Below are 20,349 nucleotides of genomic sequence, written 5' to 3'. Positions count from 1 at the left end.
TCAGTCTTGGGTGTGACTTGCCAAACAAAAGGCAAGAGTGGCTTGTAGAAGTGTACGTGTAAATGTGAATAGCTGGATTTAAGGCTTATCTTGAAACGGAGATGTCAGTATATTTTATATTTTAATGGACTGCCTCCGCTCTGGCCATTGACAGCCAATTAAGCTGTTGATGGTGAGTTGGGAAATGCTCGCTCTTTTCTGAGTTGTGACAGAGAGTGCTAGCAATGCTCTGTCTCTTGTGAAAAGGGGGTATTTTCTTCCCTTGAGATGTACCTTTTTAATTAGGTCTACTTGCTGGCTGATTGCCTTCTCTCGAGATAAAGATAAAGGTTGTGGACAGCCCCTTGCTGTCTTAGCTATTATGACCTTGGTGTCCCTTGCCCAATTTTTGCTCATGTCAGGCAACTAGCTGTGAGTCTTTGCCAAATATGAGCAGGTGAAGAGTTCATGATCCCATGAACTGAGTTATACAAAATGGAGACTGTGAGCCCACAGTTCCAGTTGTATGAAGGGCTGCTTTCTGTGTCACCACAAAGTAGAGCTGTTCTAGCAACAGTCTGGGTGAAGAGATGTGATGCTAGTGAGCTAATATACAAAGAGGTTAAAGTAATAGCCAATGGATTCTAGAAGGTGAGTATTTTCCATTCTCCCTTTAGTGCATCCAGTGGTTTTCAGAATATGAAATAGATATTGACAATATCAGTTGGGACTTCTCAAATATAACTTCTTCATTGTGAAAATACTAATATTATTTCATTATTCTTTTTCTTGCCTTTAGAGATGTTGTAAATCTTAATTGGCATGTGGATTCTTGAGACGTTTGGGAACAGAAATGCAATATCTAGTCTGTCTCTTCAAGATAAAAAATTAACTTCAATCGTATGTAACTCAGTTTATATCTGACTTCATTTTAGAGGCAGTGGAGAGAATTCAAACTACAGGAGAGAAGAAGGGACCTACAGTTGCAGCAGAGCTATTTATTGACACCATCACTGAGCTCATGGCCGAAGGATGGTTCCGTGGATTTTTGGATGCACTGCGCGAAGCAGGTTTGGTTGTTCTGTGAAGATGGTTGCTTAAACTGTGTGAGATGTATTTGCTAAAGCATTTTGTCCTCCTGTGTTTGGGGAAAGATATTTCAATAATCCAGTACTGAGCAGAGGAAGAGCATAGCACCCTGTCTGTTGAAATGAAAGTGAATAGTTACAAGATACTGATGGACTTCAGTATAAACAAAACTGAAAGCAGGGCACAGTTTGAGGGAGAATAAGTTCTTCATTGGGGCATCATTAGTTCAAATATCCCATTCAAAAGGATGGTATCTTATCAAAATTCTATGCAAGTAGAGGGGCTTTTCTTCTGATAGCTTTTCACAAGGCATTGGGAGAAGTTCTGATTTGCTGTAGGGAAGGATGCACGACTGACTGAGCAGTGGCTACAGATTCTGGGAAGCTCTTGTTGACAGGAGTTTTGCCAGATGTTGGCCAGACCTGCTGCTTGTATTGCTTACTAGGAAAGGAATTGGGCTCCTTTGGTTCTGAGATGAATAAGGGCCTGATTTCATATGTGTCTATGACCTGTTCCCCTCCTTAAGATGATAATGAGTGCAGCTCTTCTAAGTTCTTTGACATGGTCTCTGTCTTTTACATCTCTGGGCTTTGTGCATGAGCAGAGACCACATCGGAAACATTCCAAACTTCTTTCTCCCTTGATTTTAGTGGGAACCCTTCCCCCAACCAGTGTTCCCTCTAACAGAGATTCCCAGCTGTTGTTGACTAATCCCCAGAATCCCCAGCTGCAATGGCTTTTGCTTGGGGATTATAGGAGTTGTAGTCAACAACATCTGGGAATCCCTGTTAGAGGGAACACTGCCCCCAATCCATCTTTGCAGATTCACCTCTCCTCACCCCCCCCCCCTTTTTTTGTACTCTTCCGAGTTTCTCCTTTAAAAAAAAGTTTTCTCTATTCTCCTATTTTCTTTTTCTTTGCATTCTTTGGTTAGTTCATCACTCTACTGGAGCTAGTTCTACAGAGAAACTACAAGAAATCTCAATTAACCCCTACAAGAAAAATTGATTCTTTAGGTCTCAAGTTTGATTCAATGCAGAGTCGAGTCTTTCTGCCAGAAAGACGTATCAAAGTGTTGACTGCCCTAACCCAAAAGATAGCCTGCGATGAGAAACATTCAGTGTATGTGGGGTTATAAGGTGGCCACTTCCTACATCTTGCTTCATGCACGTATCAGAATGAGTTCTCTGCAATGCTGGTTCCTTGACAACTTTTTGCCTCCCAAGGGATTATCAAAGTAAATGTCGCCACCCTCTGAGATGGGCAATCAGATGGGCAATGGCCTGGTGGACTCATGCAGACCACCTCTCTGTAGGAAATCCCTTTAACTCTCCCCTCCCGGCATTCCACACCTTGTGATTACCATAGATGCATCGGAACAGGGGTGGGGAGCTTATTTGGAGCTATCCAGACTCACATCAAACTATCCACATTCAGGGTCACACCAACATCCAAGCAGATGTGCTTAGCAGATCTTGTGCCATGTCACATGAATGGATGCTAGATTGCATAGCATGTCGAATTCTTCAGATGTGGGGTACTCCAATACTAGATGTCTTTGCGACAGTGGAGAACAGATAATGTCATCTTTTTTGCTCCAGAGCAGGGAAGGGCATATACTCCCTGGAAGACACGTTCTCAATCCTATGCGCACCTCAATTTCCTTTTTCCACTAATTCCCTTGATACCAAGGTTCTCTTAAAGAGTCACACAGATCAAACAGCATGCAGTGGTGGCCTTGTTCCCACTAGTGTTCCCTCTAAGGTGTGTGTATGTGCTCGCACACACAAGTGTTTTGATATCCACTCAGCATTAATTTTAGATCCCGCTCCGGTTGAATCAGGAAGGCCCCATTATGAATGCACATGTGTGCACACTGCCTGGATACTGCCACCCAGAACAAAACTCATTCTGCACATAGTTGAAAAAAATGAGAGAGAATGCTGGTTTCCATGCCTGAAGCATCTCACGATAGACTATGTGTACCTACCAATCCACATTCTCCTTGTCACAGGCCTCTGGTGGAGTTCTCCACCCAGGTGTCCAGTCGCTTTGTCTCACCGCATGGAGGATACTGGGTCATTTCAGCAAGAGTTGCAAGACATCTTAAGAGTGGCTCAAAAACCTGCAGCAATAAAATCATATGATCAGAAATGGAATCATTTTCTAAAGTTTGTGGAGTTACATAACTTTGATGTAACCTCATTATCCACTCAACGTATTTGCTCTTATTTGTTACATTTAAAAAACATAGGTTTAAAGTTGTCTTCCTTAAGAGTTTCCTTTGCAGCCGTCGTATCATGAACTTCTCACCAAGGCCACTCTTGGTTCAAAAACCAGAGTGTAAAACAGTTCTTGAAAGGTTTATTGCACTTACATCTCGATGATTTGGTCATGGCTCTGGCTTGGGATCTTTCTTTAGTACTTTCATGTTTGATGAAACTACCCTTTGAGGCCACTGTAGACTACAGATTACTCACCTGGAAGGTGTTTATTTCCTGGTTGCGGTTACCTCCACTCACAGGCCCAGAAAACGGAGGGCTTTATTGATTGATTGATTTGATTTGATTTATTTATTTGATTTATATACCGCCCTTCCGAAATGGCTCAAGGCGGTTTACAATTAAAACAGAAAACATTAAAAAACAATTAAAACAGAGATACAAATATAAATACCAATTTAAAACAACTTAAAAAACAATTAAACTATCAAAACAATTAAAACCCTGAAAACCAGGTATTAAAACAATTAAAACTGATTAAAAACCCTGAAAGGCCAGGCCAAACAGATAGGTTTTAAGGGCTCTCTTGAAGGACAGCAAAGAATCAAGATTACGAATTTCTGCTTTACAAGTCAATGCGCCATACCTTACCTTCCACAGGGATAAGATCGTGCTCCGACCAGATATCCAGTTCTTATCTAAGATAATCTCTTGGTTTCATAGCTCACAACCTATCAACTCACCTGTATTTTCCTCTAGTCTGACTTCTAGATTGGAGCGTTACCTTCCTCTATTGGATGTCTGTCGAGCACTAGCTTTTTAAATACAATGCTCGGTCTCTTGGATACAATCCAAGTTCCTATTTGTCTCCTACATAGGTCAGAGGCGGGGCTTCCAGACCTCTTCCCAGGATCTCTCAAGCTGGATAATGCACACAGTTAAACTCTGCTATAAACTTGCAAAGAGACCTCCTCCATCTTCTATTAAGGCACACTCTCCCAAAGTAATGGCCACTTCGGTAGCCTTGGGTGGAACAGTGGCCTTGGAAACTATCTACCAGACAGCCACCTGGGCTATACCAAATTCCTTCATTCAGCATTATGCCTTTGATGCACGTGCATGTCAGGACGCAGGGTTTGGTAGAGCAGTCACTCTTAAATTAAGACCCACCTCCATGTAAGGCAGCCTGTTACATGCCCAGAGGTGAAGGATGTTCCCAGATGTTCCCGACGTGGTCTCTGCACATGTGCAAATGCCTGCAAAGCCCAGAGGTGTACTGGAATAACCAAAGTTAGAGGTAAGAAACCTATTCTTCAGCTAGAGATGTTTGGGATTGAACCCAGGAACTTTTACATGGCAATATTACACACTACCACTAGTAAGCTGCTCAGTAGCAGTAGTGGGCAATATTGCCACTACTTGTGCTTCTCTCACAATGCAAATATGGTAGAATTGTTGTAATGAAGGATTTCAATGATGCACTGTTCTACGACTCTCATCATCTCTTGAAGAGTCTGGTGCCTATCCCTTAGGAGTGGTTTGGTCAGTTCATCTTTGACCATCTCCTGTGTTGGACAGTAGAGGTAGACCTCGATATTTGCGGGGGTTCCGTTCTACGGCTGTATCACGGATACGGAAACTGCGAATATCGGATCATTGATCCCTATGGGAAAATGGTGGTTAGGTTCCAAAGTGGCTGAAAATGGCCTCCAAATGGCTGAAAATAGGCCGATTTCCCCAAGTGGGGGGACTTCTTACCTTGCTCTGCAGCTCCCCCCCGAGTTGCGACATGCCCCCAAAATGTTCTGAAAATTGCAGGTTTGTTTTTTAAAAAAATTTGATGAGCCATTTTTTGGCTCCAATCCCTAAAACGTTGGCCGGAAAAGACCTCCACGGTCATTTCTGGCCACCCCTAACCCATGAATATGTAAGGCCAGTGTGTCCCCCCCCTTACTTTTTCCATTTATGCCGAGGTTGGGCATCATTTTCACAACCACGGATACGTGAAACTGTGGATAACGAATCCGTGAGTAAAGAGGCTTGCCTGTATTTCAGTTCAATAAGCCCCCTTTCTCACGTCATGATACTTTGTGCCAGTTTGTTTTGTCTGGGACTACTTCTCCCAACAAAAATATGGCTCACCCAGCTGGACGGTCCCCTGCACAACAGTGTAGCCAGCAGTGTTTACCTGTCTTGATTTATATCCCTCTACCTCTATCTGTATGAAAAGACTGCCTTAGAAGACACTAGATAGGAACTAGATGTCACACCCTCGGTCTCAGATAGCGAGGAGGAAGGGGATGCTGACAGCCCAGGGGATGCTGACAGCCCTCCAGCTGATGCAGGGGTGCCTGAGGGGCAGAGCCCCACTGTCGGTTCCCAAGAGATGGCTGAGGCAGGTCTGGCTGATGTTCCAGAGCAGGCACAGCAGTCTGAGGCAGCAGAGACAAGGACTGACGAACTGGAGAATGAGTTGTGCAGGCAACCCCCAGTGACTCCACAGCAAAGACGGGTCACAAGACTCAGCTGAAATCCATCAGGAGAAGTAAAAGCCTCTTGCAGAGGGCTGATAAGCCTTGAATCCCTGCCAGCTGAGAGTTATCAGCTTGGACTATAAAGCACGTCTACAGCTTGCAGTTACCCGCTGGAAGACAACATACGTCATCCGTAGTGTCGACAGCCTCCAGCCTGAGCCAGAGAGAGATTCCGAGCCATGCTTTAGCCTCTGCAACCCAGACTGGTCTTTTGTGAGCTACATCCTTGACTTCCCTGCCGGGTGGCTAGCTTACTGACACTAGAATTGGGTGGCTTTGGATTCAAAAAGCTGTTGTGAATTAGGGAAGGACAGCTGGCAATTTGGAGGCCCTGAATCCACTGATCAGCTACCTAGCGGTCCTGCTCAGATTGAATAAAGGTGTTTGTGTGGGGGTGGGGCGGAATTCATTGTTTGACTGATGTGAAACAATCCAGGAAGTAACCAGGAAGGTTTCACAGACATTTTATTTGCATTGATATCTTCTTGTGTGCATCCTGAAAAGGTGAAGAACTGATATACCATCCAACCTCTTGAGGGCGTATTTCAGGTAGTGCGTTTGTTAGTTCCTCTAGTTAACAGCCTTGTACCATCCAAGTGCATATGCTCTCTTTCTATGAATCCAAGAGTTACCAAAAAAATTTTCAGTCCCTGTTCCTGTATCTCTAACAGCAGCTTGCTTTTCAGATTCTAGCAAGTGATAAAAGTTATCTCCATGCTGTTAAAGCTTCATCTTCTGATTTCTGCACACCAGGCTGTTGATGGGGCACAAGAGCAGACTAGACCATTTTTTCCCCATCAGTTGGCGTCACTTTGAAACCCTTCCTTCCACATTATGCTAACCTTATTATAGAACATGGCCATCAAGAGGGCATTGGATACTTCCAGTACGTATCTTTGGAGGGTAGCGTGGCCTTAAGGAAACAAACATTGGTTAGCCCTTTGGTAAACAGACTACACTTTACAAGTACACAGGCAAAATTTCCCCCACCCCCTTTGTTTCTCCTTAGTTTCTCAGGGGAATCTTTGGCCAGCAACCCCTGCAAAAAATGGCTAACCATGAACAAAACAAAGTGTCTTGTATGCATTGATTAAGAATGCTTGCTTTGTCAAAAATGCTTGTTTTCTCAATCCAAATCTTTTCTTACAAGTTTTATTTGTTGCCATATATTTCTGCCATCTTGCTTCTAAAGGTTACACTGGCCTTTATGAAGCAATTGAAAACTGGGACTTCAAGATGATTGACAGTCTGGAGCCGCATAGAATATTACTGAAGCGAATTGAGCCCTCCATGAAAAATATTGACCCTGACCAGATACTTCCCTTCTTAAATGAGTGTCTTATACATCAAGAACTGGAAGAAATTCTACAGGTATTATTATTAATTATTATTATTATTGTTACTGTTGTTATTATTATTTTATTAATCTCAGTATCAAAACTATCTGATATAACTGTACCACCCTTTCTTTGAGCCCCTGGTGGCGCAGTGGTAAAACTGCCGCCCTGTAACCAGAAGGTTACAAGTTCGATCCTGTCCAGGGGCTCAAGGCTGACTCAGCCTTCCATCCTTCCGAGGTCGGTAAAATGAGTACCCAGAATGTTGGGGGGCAATATGCTAAATCATTGTAAACCGCTTAGAGAGCTTCCAGCTATAGAGCGTTATATAAATGTAAGTGCTATTGCTATTGCTATTTCTTAAATTCTCAACCAGATTTTGGGGTAGATTTCCACCCCCAACTGTGTAAACAAGGAAACCACTACACTCCCAGCAATGTCTTTGTTGTCATACTCTTGGAACATCATACATCCACAAGTATGGCCTCTCACCATTTAAGATATTTATGTTATTAATAAAAAATATGACACAGGGTAGAAAACCACCCCAACATGAATGGACTCCCCATGATGAGGTGGTTTTTATCCAATCCCCATGTTAAGTCATTTGGGAGAAAAAACACCCCAGAAATTAATAGACTTTCCATGGTGAGGTAGTTTCTGTCCCATTCCCATGTTATGCCATTTGGGATAGGACAGAACTGAGACTATATTGGAAGAACATATAGAAGTACAGACCTTGCCAAAAAAAGAACCAGCATGGCTTCTGCAAGGGCAAGTCTTTCGTACTCCTTTTGGAGATCCTAGAGAATGTCAACCGCATCGCCTTTATCCACATGCCTGTTGACATTATCAAGTAATTTAGAACTTTCTCAGCCTTTGTTCAAAGAAGAAGTGCATCCAGTAAATTATACAGGACAATGCTTCATCCTATCCTTTGTCCCTATTGTCCACCTTTTCAAGATGCAATTATCATAATGCTCATTCCCTATAAGAGATGCACTTTTGCTGATGTTCATTTTTCTTAACTAACAACTCACATTCTCTGCAAGGATCAAGTATATTTTTCAGCTAGGTGGGAAAGCACAAAGGTGGAATGATTATTTCTGCAAGCTGGTATCATATCTGATATCTGTAGCCTTGGATGTTTTTGTATCTACGTTGAACAAAGTCATCTGGAAATTATTGCCAGGGTTTTCCAAGGCAGAGGTAGTAGCGTTCAGTTACAGCACCTCTCATTTTAGACATTAAGGCTGCAATTCTATTCATGTTTGCCTGGGATTAAGCAACCCTTGAACTCAGTTGCTGAGACCCTGACTAAATTACTCATCAGAAGACAAGTTGGTCATGACTAAGTTGTCCTATTAAGTTCAATGTATTGTAATTTCCATTGAGAAATTTAATCAGGATGTCAGCCCCTGGACTTGCTTTTGCATAAGCATTCATAGGCTGTAAGGGTCTGAAGAGAGAGAGAGAGAGAGAGAGAGAGTGTACACACAACTCAACAATAACAATCTAGTTAAACTATGCCTGTATTCGTAAAGAACATAAGAACAACCCTGCTGGATCAGGGAATGGGCCAACCCTCTATGCCCAACTCACTGTGGGACACCGCAACACAGCCAACTCACTGCAGGGACAACTCAATGTGAATCTCTGACAAACACTTCAAAGCAGCTCCTCGCTCTCTCTTCGCAAACAAACAGCCCACCCCACACTTCAAGTGCACCGCACTTCAAAACAGTTCCCTGCTCTCTCTATAGGGATGGGAAATGGGTGAAGGATGCGGAGAGCAGCCCGCTCTTTCCAGCAACCAGTGGGACATGCAATTATTACTTTATTTGAATTTGTTGCAACCAGCAAGCCCAGTGGTATATATGGGAGATAATATTAAGGAAGGAATCTTAAGGAAGGATGCTAGGAGATATGCCCGTTTTCAATATGCAGAGCCAAGCTGCATGAATACTGGCATATCCAAAACTGCACCTGGCTCACTTCTCCAAAGCCCTTTTTGTCTTAATGCAGAAATTCAAATCAAGGAGGCTTAGAGCCAAGCTCAACTGCATGAGTACCGGCATATCCTGACAGGAGTGCACTTCCCATCCCTATAGAGAGAGCAGGGAACTGTTTTGAAGTGTGGGGCACTATTGGGCTTACTCGTTGTGACACAAATTCAAATAAAGTAATAATTGCGTGTCCCCTGGTTGCTGGCAGGAGCGGGCTGCTCTCTGCCTCCTTCGCCCACTTCCCATCGCTATAGAGAGAGCAGGGAACTGCTTTGAAGTGTTTGTCGGAGATTCACATTGAGTTGTCCCTGCAGTGAGTTGGCCGTGTTGAGGTGTCCCATACTGAGTTGGCCCCAGAGAGTTGGCCGCAGAGGTTGTCCTAGACCCTTAAAATTATGCATACTACTTAAATTATAGAGCTGATCTTATTTGAAATAATGTAATAATAAACCTCACAAAATAATAATAATACATAATACACACATTTCTGACCACTGCCATGATTTAACACATTCAATATTGCTTGCTTTATTAACAGTGCTTTTTTGGTAGTACTTGAGGAGCTAGTATGGCGACATCCCCCTTGCGTGGCCATGCCCCTTGTGTGCTTGTGAGGCCACGCAAGTGTGTGGCCAAGCTTCAAAAGCACCCAGTGTGTCACTCAGAAACTTACTCCCCACCAGGGATCGCAGTGGTGGGGAGGGCTTTGCTTTTGTTCCTGCAGGGATCCTGCTCCGAGGGATCCTCACTCCTCAGCAGGAAGTGAGTTTCTGAGTGCTGCACTGGATGCTTTTGGAGCTTGGCCTTGATTGCAGCAGTGGGGAGGGCTTTGCTTTCATTCCCTACAGGGAACATTGCCATGTTCCCTGCATACATATGCAGCTACATGTGCTGGCAGAGGCTTGTTGGCTTTTGTTTGTGTGCAAATGAATAAATGCTCCATTTGTATATATCCATTTATAATTGTGGAGGTTCTGGGCTGGTATAGTGTTTCCGTTTTAAAGAATGGATATCTGCTTTCTCTCTCTCTTTCTTGAGAATGCTAATAATTTTGACTTGTGGTTTGACGTGCAGCTTAACCATAACAAAGGCAAAGGAGCAAGTGCAACGAAACTTTTGGAATGCCTGGGTAGGTCAGATAAGGCGCACTGGCCTAAAACCTTCCAGACTGCACTGGATCGGGCTGATTATTATTGTGAAAGCAGGCTGTGGGATTTGAAAGAAGGTATTGTGCATGTGATTATTGTTGCATCCTTGGTTTACTTTCTGCCTTTCTTCTTTGTGAGTTTGAAGAAAATGTAGTAGAACTGGGAATGTAGACAGAAGGGTCAGAGAGGCATGGGCAGAAGTGTACAGCTCTCTGTAGAAGAAGAAATTAGAGCTCTGATCATATGGTTCCCATGCACATGCTGGAACTCCAATATAGATCCAGAGAGTCGTGTGTGCAGGGAAGCTCTCTCTGTCTCAAAGCTGAGAAAATGGAACATTGGTATTCACCGTGAAGGTTTCTTCTTGCTGGTGTAACAGAGGTCACCCATTGTGGGTTATCCCCACCCACATGCTCCAAAAGGCAGGACTATGTAAATCAAAGAAATCTTTAAGAATGTTCTGGTAGGTGGTTCCCTTCAGTTCCATTGAAAAGCTCGAAGCAAGAGGTCAGCCACACAAAAAGGGAACAGATCGTATAGAGACAGAAAATAAGAACAACAGTAGAATAACCAAAGTAAAAGTGACACAGAACGAGTCAAATATCTACAAGCAGAGCAGGCGGTATCCAGCAATAGACCCAGAAGTTCATGGGTGATCTCTGTTAAATCAGCAAGAAGAAATCCTCATTGTGGGACCAATGTTCCATTCTCTGCTGGTGTAGGAGGTCACCCAACATGGGAACATACCACAGCTCACGACCTAGGTGGGAAAAATTCAGATCACCTAGGTCTAATGCTCAGGCAACACCCACTGCAACACTCTCCAGCCAAAAGCCACCCTAGCCAAGGGAGCAAAGTCCAATTTATAATGTGTCTGTAATATGGACGGAGATTCCCATGTTGCCGCCTTGCAATTTTATCCAGAGGAGCCTTAGTGGAGAAAGCATCCAAAGCAGCTGCCAGTCTCATGGAGTGAGCCATGACCTTCATAGGCAAGGGTAAACATTGCAGTTTGTATGTCAGGAAAATATAGGCCTTAACCCAGCGGCCTATGGTAGCTGCAGACATCTTGGGACCCATGGTGGTTGTTTGGAAGGAAACAAAAAGGGAGTTGGACTTATGAAAAGAGGCTGTACGTGAGGTGTAAATGCACAGAGCCTCCAAACATCAAGTGTATGCCATGGTTGATCTTTCGGGTGATTAGGATGAGAGTAGAAAGAGGGTGGATATATATCCTTCAATCTATGGAAAGCAGAGTTAACCTGAGTTAAGGGTGCCGCAATGCCTCCCCTTGAACATATGGAAACAACATCGGCATTAGAAATGATGCTTGTCTTCTCAAGTTGTTAGCTTTCAAGCCCATAGCCCGACCCTCCTGAAGAAAAGCCAGTAGTTCATTCATTTTATACTCCTGGCCCTGCAGAGAGTGGCAAGATGCCCATCTCAGGAAATTCCTCCACATAAACTGGTAAATACGGTTGGTAGATAGCTTGTGGGAGGCAAGGATTGTATCTATGATAGCTTAAGGACAGCCCTTGATGAATCGGAGATTCCCACTCAGCTTCCAGGCAGTCGGCTTTAACCAGGTTGGATCTGGATGGAAAACCGGGCCTTGAGATAGGAGGACTGGCCTTTGGGGAAGGAACAGAGGTCCTTCCATTGCCAGGTTCATTATGTCCAAGAACCAAAGCCTCCTGGGCCTAAAAGGAGCTATCAATATTATTTCTGCTCTTGTTACTCTCAACATGCTTAGGCATCTGGTTAGAAGAGGGATTGATGGAAAAGCATACTGAAGCAAAGGCGGCCATGGTGCTGATAGAGCATCCACTGCCAGTAGAAGAATCTCTGCAGTTTTGTGTTGAGTGCAGATGCAAACAGATTCATCTGGGGGCAAACCAGGTGCTTTGTTACCCAACTGAAAACCTGAGGATTCAGGCTCCATTCTGCCAGATGAATCAATGTCCTGGTGACACAACCAGTCTGCTCACATGTTCATGATCCCACTGATGTGGTGTGCCATAATTGATTCAGAATGGCATTCTGCCCACTGGAGGACTTCTGTGGCTTGTAGGTGCAGGGATCTGGATCTTGTCCTCCCCCCTGGAGATTTATGTGCACTTTTGTTGATATATTGTCCATGCAAATCAAGATGAGGGAACCCGCAACAAGGTCCTGAAAGGCAACCAGAGCCAGGTAGACTGCTATTAATTCGAGCCAATTTATGTTGTGTCATTGTTTGGCTGGAGCCCACTTGCCTTGTGCATGTGAAGAGAGATAATGAACTCCCTGTCCAGTTAGGCTTGCATCCGTGGTTACCAGGATGGGGGTTAGATCCACAAATGGCTTGACCTGCGACAAATTTGCTGACACTGTCCACCACTGGAGGGAGCACCTTAAAAGACTTGGAGAAATGAATAGACGGCTGATGTTTGCAAGCAATATCTGTCTGGTAATGTAGGGGGCCCCACTACAGCAGTCTGTGATGGAAACTGGCCCTAGGTACTAAATCTAGGGAGGAGAGCATCAGTCCTAATAAGTGTGATAACTGGATAATAAATGTGCTAACTTCTCCAAAATGAGGAGTATGGTGAAAAGAAAGCTGAAAGGGAAAATCGGGAGAGTCACTTTGCTCCAGAATGCATGGAGTTTACTCAAAACCACAATACTAGAAGCCCAGTTAGATTGTATACCCAAAAGGAGGAAAGGTACCACTAAGTCCAGGAGGATGCCAGCATGGCTATCAGGTACCGTCAAGGAAGACATAAAAAGGAAGAAGACTTCCTTCCGAAATTAGAAGGCCTGTCCAAACGAAGAGAACAGAAAGGAACACAAACTCTGGCAAAAGAAGTGCAAGGTGACAATAAGGGAGGCAAAAAGAGAGTCTGAGGAATATTTAGCTGAAAGTATCAAGGGAAATAACAAAAACTTCTAAATACATCAGAAGCAGGAAACCTGCCAGGGAGGCGGATGGACCATTAGACAATGAGGGAGTGAAAGGGATTATTAAGGAGGATATGGAGGTTGCAGAGAAGCTAAATGAGTTTTTTGTTTACTTCTTCATGGCAGAGGATATTGAGCATATACCTGTTCCTGAACCAGGCTTTTTGGGGATGGAGGTTAAAGAACTGAATCAGATAGAAGTGACAAGAGATGATGTTCTAAACTGTCTGAAAAAACTAAAAACTAACAAATCTCCAGAGCTGGATGGCATCCATCCAAGAGTCCTCAAAGAACTCAAATGTGAAATTGCCGGCCTCTTTGCTAAAATATTTAACGTATCCCTGCAATTGGGCTCTGTACTGGAGGACTGGAACGTAGCAAATGTAACACCGATTTTCAAAAAGGGATCCTGGGGCGATCTAGGAAATTACAGGCTGGTTAGCTTAACGTCCATTCCAGACAAATTGATGGAAAGCATCCTCAAAGATAAAATTGTAATGCACCTAGAAGAACAGGCCCTGCTGGGAGAGAACCAACATGGCTTCTGAAAAGGGAAATCTTGCCTTAGCAACCTTTTGGAGTTCTTTGAGAGTATCAACAAGTGTGTGGATCAAGGTGATCCAGTTGACATAGTATACCTGGACTTCCAAAACGTTTTCGACAAAGTTCCTCATCAAAGACTCCTGAGGAAACTTAGCAGTCATGGGATAAGGGGACAAGTATATGTGTGGATTGCTAACTGGTTGAAAGACAGGAAACAGAGGGTAGGGATAAATGGAGAGTTTTCACCATGGAGGGAAGTAAGAAGTGGGGTCCCCCAGGGATCTGTACTTGGACCAGTGCTTTTTAATTGATTAATAAATGATCTAGAAGTAGAGGTAAGCAGTGAGGTGGCCAAATTTGCAGATGATACCAAACTCTTTTGGTTAGTGAAATCCAAAACAGATTGTGAGGAGCTCCAAAAGGATCTCTCCAAACTGGGTGAGTGGGCGACAAAATGGCAGATGTGGTTCAATGTTGGCAAGTGTAAAGTGATGCACATTGGGGTGAAAAACTCCAGCTTCAAGTATACGCTGATGGGATCTGAGCTGTCGGTGACTAACCAGGAGAGGGATCTTGGGGTCATGGTGGACAGCTCGTTGAAAGTGTTGAGTCAATGTGTGGCAGCTGTGAAAAAGGCCAGTTCCATGCTAGGGATCATTAGGAAGGGGATTGAAAATAAAACTGCTAATATTCTAATGCCCTTATACAAAACTATGGTGTGGTCACACCTGGAGTACTGTGTACTATTCTGGTCACCATATCTAAAGAAAGACATTGTAGAACTGGACAAGGTGCAGAAGAGGACAACCAAGATGATCAGAGGCCTAGAGCACCTTTCTTATGAGGCTAGGCTACAACACCTTGGGCTATTTAGTTTAGAAAAAAGACGACTGCGGGAAGACATGGTAAAGGTCTATAAAATCATGCATGGTGTGGAGAAAGTGGATAGAGAGAAATTATTCTCTCTCTCACATAACACTAGAACAAGGTGTCATCCCATGAAATTGATTGCCAGGAAATCTAGGATCAACAAACGGAAGTACTTTTTCACACAACACATAATCAACTAGTGGAATTCTCTGCCACAAGATGTGGTGACAGCCACTAGCCTGGATGGTTTTAAGAGGGGTTTGGATAACTTCATGGAGGAGAGGTCTATCATCAGCTACTAGTCGGAGAGCTATCGGCCACTTCCAGCCTCAGAGGCAGGATGCCTCTGAGTCCCAGTTGCAGGGGAGTAACAGCAGGAGAGAGGGTGTGCCCTCAACTCTTGCTGTAGGCTTGCAGCAGCATCTGGTGGACCACTGTATGAAACAGGATGCTGGACTATATGGGCCTTGGGCCTGATCCAGCAGGGCTTTTCTTATGTTCTTATGGAGAAGGTCCACCGACTGTCTCTGTAAAAGTGCTCAGACATACTTATGCTTGTTTGTGGTGAAGACAACATCTTACACACACACTCACACTTCTCCAAAGCAGTAATATGAAACCACTTGGCCTTCTTTCTTCTTCTTCATAGCTATAAGGGCTAGAAGCTTACTGAGATAATTGGGATGCCAGATTCTGCGTCAGATTGTGGGTCTTGTACTCCATATTCGTGGGCAGCAGTGTTGCCTGTAACAGGGATTCCTAGGTTTTGTTGACTACAACTCCCAATAGCCTTTGAGTGGGGATTATGGGTATTGTAGTCAACATCATTTGGGATTTCCTGTTACAGGGAATGTTGGTGGGTAGCAACCAGACCTTTAGTGGAGCTGTACTCTGGCACATGCTTCTTCTGTGAATGATAAGAGAGTTGTGCCATGTAAGGGGTTCTTGTGCAACTTGGACTCTTTCTATTCACAGAAGCAGTTTCTGCCCATGGTACACCATCCTGCTATGGTCTGGAAGCTATCCTATGTCTATTTTATTTATGGGATGTCAGGAAACCCTCTTTAAGGGTTCTTTTGGTTTTGTAGTGAACATTTTGTTTGACATAAATTGTGTTCTTATTCTGCCAAGCCAAAAATACTGAAATGTATAATGGAAACATTAAATGTGTTTCCCCCCCATATGTTCAGAACATAATAACACGGATGCTGAAATGACAGATGTGGATGAGGACAGCCGTGCTGTTGAAGTAAATTTACATTATTCAGAAGAAGCAGAATCTGACAACCTTAGTGAAAATGCATGTTCCCCTTCAGGTAAGAGCATCTGAAAAATGTTAGGATTAAGAGTCTGTATTCTTACAGACCTTTTGTTAAATAGCAGTGGATTCAGAGTAATATATTGCTGATTTCCAGAGGATGGATTGGGAGCCTCTAGGAAACTGAAGCATCCTAGGGATAGATCACTGTGTTAAACTATTTTCAGAATGGAATGCCCATGGGAAAGCTAATAGGTGGAAAGGAAAAGATGGCCAGTTCAGATGATACATTTGTTTATTATATCTGTGGTTTTTTATTCCTACTTGGAAAACAGATTCAGATGAACAGACCAATGTGGGTAGAATCCTATTGTACTACTGTACTATTTAGAATCCTACTGTACCTTCCTTCCACAGATGCAGGCCTATCACTCCCCCTTCTCCCTGGTGCCCAGGGTTCCTTTGTTGTATTTCCTGCTTCAAACTCAGCATATTTTCTTAGATATAATTACATAAAATGATAAGAGTCATGGACAGTGATTAGCTGTTGAGATGCAATTGTTTTTCAAGGCAAAACTGAGAGATTTGGCTCCTTTGTCTTCTATGGAGACATGCTTACCTGCCTGCTAGCTAGAAGTATGAAAATTAAATGGGCATGTTTGGAGATTTCGAGGTGCACCCCAGGTATATATATTAGTAAAAAAGCTTGCAGTTTGCAAGCATTCTTCCAAATATCAACGACTTATCTCTTTCTATGACTGTATCCTGAGAGTTTCCCTACATTTTCTGGGAAAGTAATGCATTTTGGGGGGGGATTTAGAGTTTTTTTGCGGGGGAAGGCATAGTTGAGAAAGATTAGAGGGAAAACAGTAGGTGCCTGAAAATGCATGGATGGGTCAGATTTTCAGACACAGAAGATGAATAGTTCCTTATTTAATTTCCGGAGTGCAGGGTTGGAGTCAAGGCATCAGTGGCTGGGGAGACTTCCACAAAAGAGGTTTGTGAAATCCAGTTGAGTTTGTGGCAGTGGGTGGTGGTGTATAGCACAAGTGGGTGGTGATGTGACTGACATGGTTCCCAATTAAATGAAATTCTTATTGTGATTTCTCCTGGATTTTTCTACATTACAGATTCCAGTGATGCTGGTGGTATTATTAATAATAAAAATGTAGACATTTCTCTTCGACAAAAAGCTCACAGCAGTTTGCATAGCAAGAAGAATGAGAAAACGATTGACGTTCATTCTTTCACTCCAGAAAATGTAGTTCTGCGAGGGCTAGGGCCCCCCAGCCATAATACAAGGGTTATTTGAAGGAAGCCATGACAGTTTAGCTGGTATAAAACTGATTTGTCAGTTGGCAGGGTAAATTGATCCTTAATTTAAAAAAATATATGGGAACTACTGCTTTGAATGACTGTCGTAGAGCTAATCCGGGAAAAAGCTTGCAAGTAACTGTTTTCTCTTGAATAGCCTGAGCTTCATGATGGCTGAACACTGAGCACAGTAATATCTTCTTTCTTCTTCTTTCTTCAACCATTTTAAAGCACTTTGAGAATCAGATCTCTGCTACACCCTTCTTCATTAATATCAATAGGTGTGTGTGTGTGTGTGTGTGTGTGTGTGTGTTCAGTTCCTGGAATGGGAATTAATACTGAAGCTCTTTGTCCGTGTTTAGGGAGGAGAAATTCTGCAATTAACTTTCCCACCCTCTCACACTGAATTACAGGCACGGGCATTGCCTCAGAGCTGGGGTGGAGGGATGTATATTCACTCCACTCCTGTGCGTATCAGCGGGAGCAAAGTGTCACAAGCTCCTCTCCGGGAGTCTACCAGACCAACAAACCCCATCCCTGCTGATCGTCTCATCTTCGGCAGCCCCTGCCTTAAATAAAGCCTTCATTTAGGACACTCTTCTTCCCTTCTAGCTTGCCCCTTCTCCTCCAGCCAGGCAAGTGGATTGGCCACCAATCCCTGGCCTCCCTAGGGGCCTTTCCCTCCCACTCCTCCCCGTTCACTAGCATTTCCACACAGGGCTGTAGCTGTGGGGCCGACGTCAGCATTATGAGAGCCCTCTGCTTTTCTCAACACTGCACCTTCCCCCCACCCCTCGGTTTGGCCAGGTATACAACCCAGTCTCACAGAGGAGGGTAGGGAAGCCCGACACTTTTGCAGGAGGGATGTAAATAATTCATTAAAAGAGTTAAACTTCTGGAATTATATTGCTTAACTTGACAGGAGAGGAATTCCTACTTCCTGTGAAAGTGAAGGAACAGTGGCTGCTGCCCTGTCACCATAGCAACGGGGACACACAGGGAAATGCTTCCCGTGGCAGCGTTTGCTTGCTTGCTTGCTGGCAGGAGTCTTTGAGTTCCCAGTGCCCGCCACTTTGCTTCCCTTCCAAAGTGTTTAATGATTTGCTGACCAGTATTTTCGTAACACTAAGACTGATACTAACGAGCAGTGGTTAAGTGTTTCACATCTCTGTTGTTCAAGCAGGGCAGCTCTGTGTCATGTTAGAGCTCCTTCACTCACAAGCAGCCACTGATTTAGGAAAAATCAGTAAACTTTGATTTAGGATAAATGTAGGACACTGATTTAGGACAAATCAGTAAACTTTAACAGTCACATGATGATTTATGGTAATAATGACCCTAAAAAGGGGTAATCTATAGCCAGCATTTATCTTACGCAGCGGACTCTTCAAAATGATTTTTGTTGGCTTGTGTTTCTAGAAGTCTGTCAGCGATCCATTTATGTTCCAAAGGAGGCTAGGAGCTATCAGACTGAACTTGCCCAACCAGCTTTCAATGGCAAACATACCATAATTTGTGCCCCTACTGGTAAGGTCATTCTGAATTCCTTTTATACTTAGAAATGGGATTTTAAAAATTTGTTGTGTGGTTGTAAAATTTATCTAGATCTTGTTTAGAAGGGGTCTAAGGAAGGTATCTGGGAAAAGCCTTAGGATTTTTCTTAAGGCTGAAATTTGAATAGTGTGTTAATCTGAAAAATCACACCTCTACTTATCGTGAAGGGCCATAGCTGAGAGAGAAGACCGTGTACTTTACATGTAAACTGTCCTAGTCAATCCTTGGCATGTTCAATCCTTAGCATTTCCAGTTAAAAGGGATCTCAGGTTGTTGTAGGCCTGGCAACATATATCTGAGATTATGGAGAATCATTTACAGTCGCTTGGAGTATACAACAGTGAGACGACAGGGAACAATAATAAAATGCAGTGTAAGGCAATGTCATGTTTTCTGACCCTTATTGAGAAGATTACAAATACATCCAACCAGCCCTTTGTTCTGTGCTCCATCTTCATAGGATCTGGGAAGACCTTTGTGTCAGTTATGATATGTGACCATCACCTCCGCAACATGCCTGCTGGGAAGAAAGGGAAAGTTGTCTTTCTTGCTACTAAAGTCCCAGTATATGAACAGCAGAAGAAAGTCTTCCAGGAGCACTTCAAAAGAAGCAGGTATAGTCTAAGTTCTTCATGTCATTGTTGGGCTGCTTCCTTGTTACCTAACAGCAGCATGCATGCACTTTACAGTATTTACTGTATTTACCCTAGGCAGATCCTGTGTAGGAAGATACTCTCTCTTAAGCCTGCAAGTCTGTCCACAGTTGCTTGTGTGTAGGGCCTTTGAACTCAGTTTGTCTACCTCTGAGAAAACATACAGTATATATGATCAGGCTGTAAGAGTGAAATTCTCTCATCATTTAATTGCTTTCATTATCCTGTTAGAAGTGATCAATTTATTTTGCAGAAATAACTAAAAGCTGCCTTTGAGCACGTGTCTATGTGTGTGATCATTTTAGTCTACTTTTGCCCATCAAAATCAATGCAGCGCAGTCATGCAAAAATTAATTAATTTTTGTGGGTTATTTGCATTTACCAGTTAAAAACCATCGGCACAATTCTGAATAAATTGGTGGTTAGCTGTTCACACATGCAGATATATCACTTGCTTTCTCTGTTGGTTGAATTTAATGACTGACAGCTGAATGCATATGATCTGATATGAGGACCGGAAATATGGAAGCTTTATTTCTGCGTTAGACCTGTTACAGCCATTTACACATGCGAATAACATCACTTAGTGTTGCAGTCATGAACATGCCTAGGAACCAGCCTTAAGTGAGCCAAATCACTTCTGTTCTGTTAGCACTTGCTGGCTTAACTAACTGTGGGCCAGTTCAGACTGGGCTGACAAGAATAGTTCTGTAGTGAAGTTCCCAACTTTCAATACATAAATTTTTTTTTAAAATTAAAAGCACCTTTTTATCTTTTATATTTGAGGTAGGCAGCTTTTCTGTGAACAGGGATTCTAGTGGTTCAGGGACAAGGAACCCTTAGACCATGTATGACTTTCTGCCACTTGCCAGGATCCTAAATCTTAGCCTTTCTCCTACTAA

The 20,349-nt window shown here is 43.3% G+C and overlaps 1 protein-coding gene across 6 annotated transcripts in view; it reads left to right on the top strand.

The window, feature by feature from the left end:
- Positions 1–20,349, top strand: part of RIGI (RNA sensor RIG-I) — a 65,444-nt gene that overhangs the window by 19,744 nt on the left and 25,351 nt on the right. For 4 of the 6 annotated variants that reach the window (XM_053304003.1, XM_053304001.1, XM_053304002.1 and 1 more), the window contains 6 exons: positions 915–1,049; positions 7,017–7,195; positions 10,242–10,392; positions 15,859–15,984; positions 18,660–18,767; positions 19,255–19,408. In XM_053304003.1, coding sequence (XP_053159978.1) covers positions 1,001–1,049; positions 7,017–7,195; positions 10,242–10,392; positions 15,859–15,984; positions 18,660–18,767; positions 19,255–19,408 — 767 coding nt within the window. In that variant the 5' untranslated portion in view covers positions 915–1,000. Of the gene's footprint in view, positions 1–914; positions 1,050–7,016; positions 7,196–10,241; positions 10,393–15,858; positions 15,985–17,916; positions 18,048–18,228; positions 18,567–18,659; positions 18,768–19,254; positions 19,409–20,349 lie in introns of those variants that run through there. The other 2 variants (XM_053304005.1, XM_053304004.1) reach the window with 2 other exon arrangements.

The sequence above is a fragment of the Hemicordylus capensis genome, chromosome 2 (assembly GCF_027244095.1).
Source record: "Hemicordylus capensis ecotype Gifberg chromosome 2, rHemCap1.1.pri, whole genome shotgun sequence".
NCBI classification, from domain to species: Eukaryota; Metazoa; Chordata; class Lepidosauria; order Squamata; family Cordylidae; genus Hemicordylus; species Hemicordylus capensis.
The sequence above is the reverse complement of the archived record's forward strand: the minus strand, read 5'-3'. Positions and strand labels throughout refer to the sequence as shown.